The 12786-nt window shown below is 40.3% G+C and overlaps 1 protein-coding gene and 1 non-coding gene across 2 annotated transcripts; one reads left to right on the forward strand and one right to left on the reverse strand.

Annotated features, from left to right (window-relative positions):
- Positions 1 to 4175: 4175 nt before the first annotated feature.
- Positions 4176 to 4966, reverse strand: LOC143630744 (uncharacterized). The gene is made up of 2 exons (XM_077099670.1): positions 4733 to 4966; positions 4176 to 4664 (listed from the first exon to the last, which is right to left on the reverse strand). Exons 1-2 carry the CDS (start codon positions 4964 to 4966, stop codon positions 4176 to 4178), a joined length of 723 nt encoding a protein of 240 aa, XP_076955785.1.
- A 459-nt stretch (positions 4967 to 5425) lies between these two features.
- Positions 5426 to 5532, forward strand: LOC143630745 (small nucleolar RNA R71). Its single transcript, XR_013153230.1, has one exon. It is a non-coding gene; the product is annotated as a small nucleolar RNA R71 (small nucleolar RNA).
- Positions 5533 to 12786: the final 7254 nt, after the last annotated feature.

Here is a 12786-nt window from a genome sequence, read left to right on the forward strand (position 1 = left end):
TTTTTTAACTTTAAACAATGCTTCTTTGGCATTTTACAATACATAACTTTCTTCACAAGCATTTTTCTTTTCTTGAACAACTTTGGATAATACAATACATAACAAACTTTCAAAATACACCATTTTTTTCTTTTTTTCTTTTTTCTTTTTTTCTTTCCTTTTTTTTTCTATCTTTTATATCACCCAAAAATATATAACTATTTCCAAGCTCGTAGAAAGATGGACATGTGGTGTGTGCTGGTTTGAGTGCATCTAAGTATAACCATCTCAAAGTTTTTAGATTATGGTAATCCTCCCAAAGAATCGAAATTCGGTTTCACCGTTTTTCAAATTATTATATATATAAAAACTGCTAAAGAGGACTATCAAAGCTAGTTGGGGCTACCGACACATCCCAAATCAGATATGCAAACGATCCCTTTTTTATAATTATATTATATTTTTCAAAAGTTCCGATAGTTCGTTAGCACATTGGTAATAATATCATTTCCTGCTTAACTTAGAAGAAAAAGCATTTTCAAGGGACATTTTTCTTTAAACCTTTTGTTTTATTTTTTTTTATTTAAAACATTTTTTTTTCAAGTTCAGTCGCCCTAGCTACTTTCAGTTGGCGGGTGAATGGCTATCCCGTACATCTACAATTAGAAAATGGGACCAAACATATACAAGTATATGTGCTCGAACTTGAGTAACCGACATATTTTTCAGCGAAAGAACAGAACAATTTTTTATTTTTTTATTTTTTTCATAATAATTTTTTTTAATTAATATTTTTTCCTACAACTAAGTAAAATAAATCCCCATCCCTACACTTAGAAATGAAATCGTCCTCGATGAGAACAAGGAACAGAAATAAAATAAAATAAAAATAAAACTTAAAGTAATCAAAATTGAAACAGAGAATGGGTTACTCCCCTGGTTTATATGCAGAATCTTCATCAGCTGTGTATCAATCGAGCGACCATATAGCATTTCATTCGCGGCCGCAACCCCGGGAGAACCAGTTCCAAAATGCCATCAGAGCTACCATACGAATAATAATACCTGCAATAACTCAAACTCGCTCGCATGTAGCGGCGTACAAAACATAAAGAAAAAACAAAAGAAATAAACATGTTTTTGTGTTTTTGATTTTTTGATTTTTTTATTTTTTTTCATTTTGATTATTTAACTAACAAAAATAAAATAAATAAAACAGATAATAGAGAAAATCATAATACACACTCTACAACTAGGGCTGTTTCCCGAGTGATGCATCCAACACGTCTACACCTCGGTGAGTGAGTCAAGGTAGAGCACCTCGACTGTCAGATCTGCAACTGGCTCGCCTATGTAGTTCTTCAACCTCTGACCGTTCACCTTAAACTTCCCACTTTCGTCTTCAATCTCAATTGTGCCATACGGGAATACCTCAGTAATGGTGAACGGGCCTGACCATCAGGAATTCAGCTTTCCTGGAGATAACCGTAATCTGGAATTATATAGGAAACCCCAATCCCCACACTTGAACTGTTTATCACATCTCAACTCTCTATCATGCAACTCTTTAGTCTTCAGTTTATAATTGTACGAGTGTGCATAAGCATGATCGCGAAGTTCCTCTAACTCATGTATCTGATGGAAACGATTCTTGCACGCGGATGAAAGATCGAGGTTAACTGTTTGAAGCGCCCAAGAAGCACGGTGCTCCAACTCAACAGGTAGATGGCAGGATTTCCCACATATCATCCGAAACGGTGTGGAACCGGTCGGAATTTTGTACGCTATACGGAAAGCCCACAAAGCATCATCTAATTTTTCGGACCAATCCTTTCGGTTTAGCCCAACCGTCTTCTCAAGAATGCGTTTAATGCCCTGGTTACTCACCTCCATCTATCCACTGGTCTGTGGATGGTAGGCAGTCACAAGCCTATGGGTGACCCTATAGCGTTGCAATGCCTTCTCCATATGCGCGTTGCAGAAGTGAGTACCTCGATCGCTGATCAAGGGTTTCAGTACACCAAAACGAGAGAAAAGATTTTTCAGAAATCTCACTACAACTCGGGCGTCGTTAGTGGGCAAGGCTCTAGCCTCGACCCACTTGGAGACGTAATCAACTGCCACAAGTATGTACTTGTTACCTCTAGACGACGAGAACGGGCCCATAAAATCAATACTCCAAATGTCAAAAACCTCGCAAACCTGAATAGCATTATGGGGCATCTCATTTTGGGATGAGATGTTACCGACACACTAGCATCGGTCACAGCTTTTAACGAACGCATAAGTATCTTTGAAAATTGATGGTCAATAGAATCCTGAATCGAAGACCTTCTTAGCAGTAAGAACAACACCATGGTGACCTCCTGTCGGTCCCTAATGACAGTGGCTCAGAATTCGCCACCCTTCTTCAACATCCACACATCTCCTCACAAGCTGATCAGCACCTATACGAAAAAGAAATCGGTCGTCCCAGATGTAGAACTTTACGTCAGCAAAGAATTTATTCTCTTGTTGGTGAGACATCCTCCTAGGGAGGAAACCATCGACGAGGAAGTTCGCGATTTCAGAAAACCACAGGTAGCCGTCATCCTAGGCTTTGATAAACATAAGATTCTCTACTGGGAAACGGTCATTGATGAAGACCCCAGCATCTCCAATCTCGGCTCTCTCAAGACATGACAAGTGATCGGCCGCTACATTCTCGGACCCTTTTTTATCACGGATTTCGATATCAAACTCCTGAAGCAGCAAGATCCATCGGATAAAACGAGGCTTAGCGTCCTGCTTGCTGAAAACATAACGAATGGCAGCATGATCTGTGTAGACGACTGTTTTGGACAGGACAAGATAGGACCTAAACTTATCAAATTCAAACACCACAGCTAATAACTCTTTCTCGGTGGTAGTGTAATTCTTCTGAGCACTGTTTAGGGTCCGACTAGCATAGTAGCTCGGGTGGAAGTGCTTCTCCTTCCGCTGTCCAATCACTGCTCCAACGGCATAGTCGCTCGCGTCGCACATTAATTCGAATGGCATATACCAGTCCGGAGCAATCATGATCGGGGCGTTAACGAGTTTGTCTTTTAGAATATCAAACGCCTCGATACACTGTTCAGAGAAGACAAATGGAGCGTCTTTCTCTAGTAGCTTGGTCATCGGTCTCACAATTTTCGAGAAATCTTTAATGAATCAGCGATAGAAACCAGCATGACCTAAGAAGTTACGGATGGATCTCACAGAAGTGGACGGGGAAAGATTAGAAATGATTTCAATTTTAGCTCGATCGACCTCAATCCCAGCACTCGAGATCCTATGTCCTAGAACAATGCCCTCGCGTACCATGAAGTGACACTTCTCCCAGTTGAGGACTAGGTTGGTGTTGATACAACAACCCATCATCCTATCTAGGTTGGAGAGATAAAGATCGAAAGAATTCCCAAGGACTGAAAAATCATCCTTGAAGACCTCCATGGAATCCTCGATCATGTCATGAAAGATCGCCACCATACATCGATGGAAAGTAGCTGGAGCGTTACAAAGTCCAAAGGGCATGCGTTTATAGGCAAACTTGCCGTAGGGGCAGGTGAATGTGGTTTTCTCCTTATCATCGGGAGAGACTGGGATTTGGAAATAACCAGAGAAACCATCCAGAAAATAGTAGTACTGCTGACCCGCCAAACGCTCAAGCATCTGATCAACGAAGGGTAGAGGAAAGTGATCTTTCCTAGTGGCGTCGTTCAGTCTGCGGTAGTCGATGCAGACTCTCCAACCGGTCACGGTCCTAGTGGGAATAAGCTCGTTCCTTTCATTGGTGACGACAGTCATGCCACCCTTCTTGGGAACCACTTGGACCGGACCCACCCATGCGCTATCAGAGATGGGAAATATGATTCCCGAATCAACGTGATAGATGATTTCTTTCTTAACGACCTCTAGCATTTTCAGATTAAGCCTCCGTTGAGGCTGAACGAAGGATTTGAAATTATCCTCCATGAGGATCTTATGAGTGAAGAATGAGGGATTAATCCCTTTGATGTCGATAGTCTTCCATGCTATCGCCTCCTTGTGCGCTTTCAGCACCTTCAACAACTTCAACTTCTCGACCTCCGTCAAGACAGACGCGATGATGACGGGTAGCTTCCTCTCTTCATCCAGAAATGCATACTCCAAATGATCAGGTAGATCCTTAAGTTCTAAGAAGGAGTAGGGCTCTCAACGGAGGGTCGGTTCCTCGGATCGTCTCGCACGATCTCAACAGCTGACTCTGAATCTAGGGATGGTGACACGGTGTCATCCATCAATGGTTGAGTGGTCATGGCAACCATCTCGACCTCTGAAATCTCCTTATCGAGAATCTGTGGGTCCAAGGGAGGTCCTCCACATATGTCAGTGAAAAACTCTCGCACATGCGATACGATGGTGTCAACGAAATACCGGGAGTCGTCCGCCTTCTTGGGATGATTGAGTGACTGTCTTATGTTAAATGTGACGTTATCATCCCCAACATTCAGAATCAATTTTCCCTCACGGACGTCGATCAACTCCTGTGTGGTGGCAAGGAATGGTCGGCCTAAAATGAGCGGGATACTATCATCCTCATTCATATCCAAAATGACAAAGTTCACCGGGAAGATGAACATGTTGATACGAACAAGCATGTTCTCGATCACCCCTCGCGGATACTTTACAGAATGATCAACAAGTTGGATACTCATTCAGGTTTTCCTCGGTTCGCCAAGTCCCAACTTACTGAACATAGAATACGGCATAAGATTGATGTTGGCCCCAAGTCGGCCAAAGCATGTCGAACTGTATCGTCGCCTAAGATGCAGTGAATTGTGAAACTCCCAGGATCGGCCATCTTTTCAGGCAACTTGCTCTGCAAAACTACAGAGCACCCATCACTCAACGGATTAGGAGAGACATCAGCTAGCTTCTTCTTATTAGAAAGAATGTCCTTGAGTAATTTAGCATATTTAGGCATTTGAGTAAGCGCCTCAAGGAAAGGAATGTTCAGGTGAAGTTGTTTGAGAAATTCAAGGAAATTGGAGTTTTGCTCCTCCTCTCTGTCCGATCGGAGTCATTACAGGACAGTCAATGATTGCTACCCAGGTTAACAGGACAGTCAATGGTGTCGTGACCCCCTCGGCAAACCTCACACTTCGTGACGCTCTTAACGGTAAGATCTCTAATGAATTTGTTTAAAACATCAATCTGCGCCAGCATGCTAGTGCTTGCATCGACCTGAAGTACTCCTCTCGATAACGTGGAAGAATTTATGCCCCCGTGCGTCTCGTAGCTCGCTGCTAGATCATCGAAAACGACGACACACTCCTCGGGATCTTAGTTATTAAGGAGGTTCCCGTTAGCAGTTTGGTTCAACATCTCTCTCATTTGCTAAGTGGCTCCATTGTAGAATTTCATGATGAGCATCCACTTATCTAAACCATGATGAGGACAACTAAGAAGGAGATCCTTGAATCTTTCCCAAACTTCCCCGAAAAACTCATCGGACCTCATGCGGAAGGAACAAATCTCCTCACGGAGTCGAGCGGATTTAGCTGGCGGAAAGAATTTGGTCATGAATTTCTCTTGAAGGCCCGCCCAAGTGGTGATTGATCCTTCAGGTAGTGACTTAAGCCATTTGTAGGCTTTGCCGATAAGTGAGAAGGGGAAAAGACGGATATAGATGGCTTCATCGTTCATGTTTCCGATATTGAAAGTTTCGCTGATTTGAACAAACATGTCGATGTGGTTTGAAGGATCTTCGCTCTCTAGCCCTTCGAATTGGAGTGCGGTTTTGATGAGTTGCATGACGTGGGCAGTAATGGACCACTTGCCAGCGGCGGCACCGTTCGGTAAAGTGTTGCTTGAATGGGGATTCGTTGTCGGCCTACCATAAACAGCTACTACTCTCCTAGGCGGTTGGTTACCCATGTTCCTATCCCTAGAAGATGCAGAAGAAATATAAGTAGAAGAAGAATCAGAATCTGTCGGTGAAACATAACGCTCTCTCTCTCGGGCTGGACTTTCTCGGTGTCATCAGACGTTTCAAGCTGCAGTGGTCATTGTGAGCGGGTATGACGCATACGACTATAAAGAAAAACTAAAATTAACTAAGCTAAAAGTAAACTAAAAACAAATAAAAACAAAAATAAGCAAGCAAAACGAAAACAGGTAAGTCCCCAAACTCGGGTCGTTCTCTAATCGCCTCATACCGTGTCCCCGGAAACGGCGTCAAAAACTTGATGTGCGAAAATATATATATAAATAAAACACGAATCGCAACTAAGCTTTAAAAACCAAACAATCTATCCTAGTTCACACAAACGGCAAGTGTATCGGTCGCGTATAGCAAAGATCAGGAAAGTCCGGATATCAAACTCGAAGACACGTGAGAACGGCTCAGATTATAAACCCTAATCCAAGTCCTACCTTAGAATATTTAATTGATTTTATTATTATTTTTTATTTTATTTTAATTAACTAACTTGCTTAACTTAACGAAACGAACGAGAAAACTTAACGGCACTTACGGAGCTTTTAACAAATATGGAGAAACGACTACCTAGGCAAGAATCTTATTGACAGTTCAACGGTTAACGGAATTAACTAATCACACGACACCGGGATCTTAAACTAATCAACTAAGGCTTATTAAAGTTCGCTAGATCACCTCTCGGTGTCACCAACTAACCCTCACAAATCTAAGAAAATGAAATAAATGCACCGCTAAAAAGATTACTAAAGTACCCTAATGACGCATCTCCTCTCGGACTCAACGACACAAAACCCGCTTAAAATTGGTTCTAGCAATTATAGGGATAAAGGGGTAACAATATTTAACTTGATCTAAGACACATATTTGCACGCAAAACAAAACCGGATAAGACCAAAACTCGCTCTCGCGCAATTCTATGGCCAACTCCCTATTACCTCTCGGTCGCAAAGGTAAAACTATTGAATTTTAATAATTAATCACACTTAAAATTCCTATGGCCGCGCTAACCACAAACAGATCAAAAACACCAAGTCTAAGACCTAAACGTAGAACCCTAACCGAACGACACACAATAAATCAATCAAAGTAATACGCAGAATCAATAAGCAATAATTATATAAAACAATATTTAACACATCAAAGATTAAATTATATAAAGCTTTCAAATAATAATACGTCATGTAATTTTAAAACCAAATAAACCGTAAAACAAAATCAATATTCATCACAACCTAGGTAGTCGAAATAGTTTAGCCAATAATCATATTAATGAAATAAAAATCTAAATCATAAGCTAACACTATAAAGAGTATCATATTTAAAAACTATTAAATCAAACCACAAAGATGAGAATGCCAATCTTTATATATGTTAACTAGAAGTGTATCCCTTCTATGCACCTTTGCTGGCTATTGTTTCTTTGCTAAGTTTAATGATTAATTTGTTTGTTCTCACTTACTGCTCCACGTGAGCTTTTTCCAAGAAAGCAGAATTATATTCTTCTTTTTTGATTGCTACTAACTCCACCAAATAAAACTTTTGCTAGCCGACCAATTTTCACACACCACATATCGATTTTTTTCCCTTGTATTAATTCTGCCGATCGAAAAAAAAATAGCTGGTAGGGTCTTGTTATTTTTTAATGTTATAATATATAATAACATGTAAGGGTTTCTATTAGTGGGCTTGGGTCGGGCTTCAACTTGGTTCTTCAAGATTTGATCATAAAGGCCTCCAATGTCTTCAAAAACCTGAACATTTTCTCCTTTAATACTCGTAACCTACACAAAAAAATAAACTTTGTAATATCAAGTTAAAACGAGTTAAAATCATTATTTATTATATAAATAAGTAACTAAAAAGATGATAAAATGGTACGGAAAATAAGTGTGTTTTACAACACATCAATTGACAACAGAAACCGCTGAAACAATCAGAGACGAGTCAGTAGACACCCCCACATCAGGAAAAAATCAAACCGAATAAATGATGGCGTTCCAAAACAACGAACTAAACATGAGCCAGTATGCCAAGCCAACTCTCGATGGCTACGACAATGGAGTGGCTCCACCCGATATCACCGAATATTTCGAAATCAAATCAAGCACCATTCGTATGGTGGAGAATTCAGTTCAATTTCATGGTCTACTCGACGAAGACCCTCTTTCACATATATCTCGATTCCTACGAATTTACGGAACCTTTAAAATCCAAAACTATTTAGAAGATCAAATCAAACTCAAACTATTTCCTTTCTCTCTAATGGGTCAAGCCTTAGAATGGATAGAATCTCTTTCCTCTGGTTCCATTACTACTTGTGACCAGATGGTTGAACAGTTTCTCCTCAAATATTTTTCACCTGATAAAACCGCCAAAATACCGAGCCAGTATTACCGAATTCCGGACCGATGATGATGAGTCGTTACACGCAGCATGGGAGAGATATAAAAGTCTTCACAGAAAATACCCACATCATGGACTGAGCGTATGGTTACAAGTACAAACCTTCTTTGACGCACAATCCAGTCATAACAAACAGGCCATCGACCAAATCGTCGGTGGAGTCCTGGGATCCAAATCACCTAATGAAGCATTTGAAGTCCTTGAGAAGGCAGCAAAGAAAAGTTTCGCTTACAACCCACCAAGATCTACACCAACCAATAAAATAATACACCACGTCGATTCCAATACTCTTTTCACCGCACAACTTCAATCCTTTTCTAAGAAATTCGAACAACTTCAAGCCGAATTATTAAAAACCAAGATCACCTGTGACACATGTGGAGGAACTCATAAGACAACTGACTGCAAACATGTCATTATGGCCATGGAAGAAGTTGACTTCATCGCACGGAAGAACAACGCTTTCAGCAACAACTACAATCCAGGATGGAGAAACCACCCGAATTTCAGTTGGAAGGATGGAGGTAACACTCAACCCCTACCCGGATTCGAAAACTGACCGATGAATCAAACCATCCAGCCTAAACCACAATTTCAATATCAAAGTTCCAGTAGCCATCAAAATCCAAGCTACTAAAAAATTGAAGAAATGTTAATCCAAATCATAACCAAAACAAATGAAGGAGAAAAGATGGCCGACTCAAGAGCCGTTGATATCAGTGGAGTATTGCTGAAACATGAAGCTGACCTAAAAAGTCAACAAGCATCACTACAGAATCTAGAAACTCAGATGTAACAAATTTCCCGAAAATTATACGAAAGACCACCCGACACTCTTCCAAGCAACACAATAATTAACCCAAATGCGAAAGCTAGCGCTATTACACTCAAAAGTGGTACAACCATTGTTGCCTCACCAACTTCAGAACCAGTTATGGAGAAGGAATACCCTGACAAAACGTAGGAAAGACTGATCCCAACAGGCACCGTACAACCTAAGGAACCAGTCCGAACTTATGTTCCACCTATTTCATTCCCAGGATGGCTGAAACAGGAAAGATTGGAAGCGCAACACATGAAGTTTTTAGAACTCTTCAAAGAACTTCACATCAACTTCCCTTTTATTGAAGCCATTGCTCAAATGCCAAAATATGCTAAGTTTCTCAAAGAAGTGCTGACAAAAAAGAGGAAGCTGGAGGAGCTCTCGCATGTCACCCTAAGTAGAAAATGTTCAGCGGTCCTCCAAAACAAGCTGCCACCAAAAATGACAGATCTAGAGAGCTTTTACTTTCCCTTGTCTCATAGGAAATTTGCCTGTTAACAATGCCCTGGCCGACCTAGGAGCTAGTATTAATTTAATACCTTATGCGGTTTTTTCAAAACTAGGGATAAGAGAACCAAAGCCCACGCGCATAAGCATTCAGTTAGCTGACCGATCCGTTAAATATCCTCGGGGCATTTTTGAAAACATGCTTGTCAAAAATGACAAATTTGTTTTCCCAGTAGATTTTGTAATTCTAGATATGGGAGAAGACAAAAGTTTACCTCTGATTTTAGGAAGACCCTTTCTAGCCACTGCAAAGGCTATCATTGATGTTTGCACAGGCAAACTCACTCTCAGGATCAATGGCGAGGCTATCACTTTTGACATAAAAAAATCTATGCAACATCCGTAACATCACGATGACACATTGTACTGTGCAGACATCATCGATTCTATCGTAAGTTGCTATGTGCGAAAATCATCCAACAACACACAATTAGAAACACAAATCTTAATTGATATAGACACTAAACTTTTTAGTATGTGAGATCACTAAATGTAATGAAAAATTGAAACCATCTATTGAAGAACCACCAGCCTTAGAGTTAAAAGAATTCCCGAACCATCTTGAATATGCCTTTCGTGAAAAGACTCTCAACTCCCAGTAATTATTTCATCTCACTTTTCTGAAGAAGAGAACGACGAACTTCTTAAGTTTCTAAAGAACCATAGGAAGGCCATCGCATGGAAGATCATGGATATCTAGGGCATCAATCCTTCCATTTGTACTTACAAAATTCTCATAGAGGAAGAATACAAGCCCGTAGTCCAAAATCAAAGAAGTCTCAATCTCAACTTGAAAGAAGTGGTGAAAAAGGAAGTAATCAAACTACTTAATGCCAGATTAATCTACCCCATCTCAGATTCACCTTTGGTTAGTCCAGTTCAAGTAGTACCCAAGAAGGGAGGAATGACAGTTGCAAGGAACGAGAAGGACGAGCTAATACTGATGAGAATCATCACAGGCTGGCGAGTTTGCATTGACTACCAGAAGCTTAATGACGCAACAAGAAAAGATCATTTTCCACTTCCTTTTATCGATCAAATGCTGGAACGTCTATCTGGAAAAATGTTCTACTGTTTTCTTGATGGATTCTCCAGATACTTGCAAATTCCCATAGCTCATCAAGATCAGGAGAAAACCACTTTTACATGCCCGTATGGAACCTTCTCCTACCGAAGAATGCCATTTGGACTATGTAATGCTCCAACCACCTTCCAAAGTTGTATGGTGGCCATCATTCATGAAATGATCAAAAATTCTATGGAAGTATTCATGGACGGCTTCTCAGTCTTTGGGGACTCCTTTGATCATTGTTTAAAAAACCTAGACAAAATGTTGACTAGGTGCGAAAAGGTGAATTTAGTACTTAATTGGGAAAAATGCCACTTTATGGTTAAAGAGGGCATTATTCTCGGTCACCAGATATCTCAAGAAGGACTAAAAGTTGATAAGGGAAAAATAAAAACCATCTCTAAATTTCCGCCACCAACTTCAGTCAAAGCCATTAGAAGTTTTTTAGGTTACGCTGGATATTACCATCGTTTCATAAATGACTTCTCCAAAATTGCTAGACCTATGACCAAACTTCTAGAAAAATACGCACCATTCGTTTTCTCTAAAGAATGTGTTGAATCATTCAATATATTAAAAGACAATCTTGTCAACGCACCAATCATTACTACACCCGATTGGACCCTTCCATTCGAAATCATGTGGGATGCAAGTGACATTGCAGTTGAAGTCGTACTTGGACAATGCAAAGAGAAACATTTTCACCCAATTTACTATGCTAGTAAAACTCTTAATGATGCACAAGAAAATTACACCACAACGGAAAAAGAGTTATTAGTAGTAGTGTTCCCCTTTGAAAAGTTTATATTGTACCTAGTTCTTTCCAAAACCATAGTTTACACTGACCATGCAGCCATTCGATACCTCTTCAAAAGCAGTATGCCAAACCTAGACTTATCTGATGGATTCTCTTACTCCAAGAATTCGACATAGAAGTCATGGACAAGAAAGGAGCAGAAAATGTAGCCGCAGACCATCTCTCTCGCTTAGAATGCCCAGCTTCAGAAGAACATCACGAGGATATTATCAATGATAATTTTCCATATGATGTTGTCATGCATATCCATGCAATCATGCAAGAGGAAGATGAGAGTCCTTGGTTTGCCGATTTCACAAACAATTTAGCTTGTAAAATCTTAAGAAAAGGGCTAACTCATCAGCAACGGAAGAAATTCTATTTGGACCTTAAGTTTTATTTCTGGGAAGATCCATACTTGTTTAGGATAGGTGCCGATCAGGTTGTCTGCATGTGTGTGTCAGAAAAGGAAGCCCTGGATATCCTCAAACATTGTCATGAAGGACTAAATGGCGGACACCACAGTACCGCCACTACGGTCAGAAAAGTATTTGATGCAAGATTCTTCTGGCCCACCATATATAAAGACACACATACTTTGATCCAAGCATGCGATGCTTATCAAAGAGCCGGGAACATCTCAGCAAAAAAATAGATGGCTCAAAAAGGCATTCAAATTTGGGAAATCTTTGATGTATGGGGAATAGATTTCATGGGCCCGTTTCCCAACTCATTCGGAAACAAATACATCCTTGTAGTAGTCGACTACTTATCTAAATGGGTAGAAGCACAAGCTCTTCCCACTAATGATGCTCGAGTAGTTGTACGATTTCTGAAAAAGGTTATTTTCACGATTTGGTACCCCAAAAGCCTTAATTAGCGACAGAGGAACTCAATTATGTAGCGCTTTGATGGACAATGTCTTAGCACGATATGGAGTTCACCACCGACTCACAAAACCTTATCACCCTCAGACCAGTGGGCACGTAGAAGTCTCGAATCGGGGAATTAAAAGGATTTTAGAAAGAACTATATGTATGAATCGCAAAAATTAGGCGAAAAAGTTAGATGACGCTTTGTGGGACCCTAGGACAGCCTACAAAACCCCCATAGGAATAACACCTTTCAAATTCGTTTATGGAAAAGCATGTCATCTACCCGTAGAACTTAAACACAAAGCCTACTGGGCTCTAAGAGCGGTGGAT

This window comes from Bidens hawaiensis, unplaced genomic scaffold (assembly GCF_021521415.1).
Source record: "Bidens hawaiensis isolate Kalapana, Puna unplaced genomic scaffold, B.hawaiensis_p1.1 tig00005796_1, whole genome shotgun sequence".
Lineage (NCBI taxonomy): Eukaryota > Viridiplantae > Streptophyta > Magnoliopsida > Asterales > Asteraceae > Bidens > Bidens hawaiensis.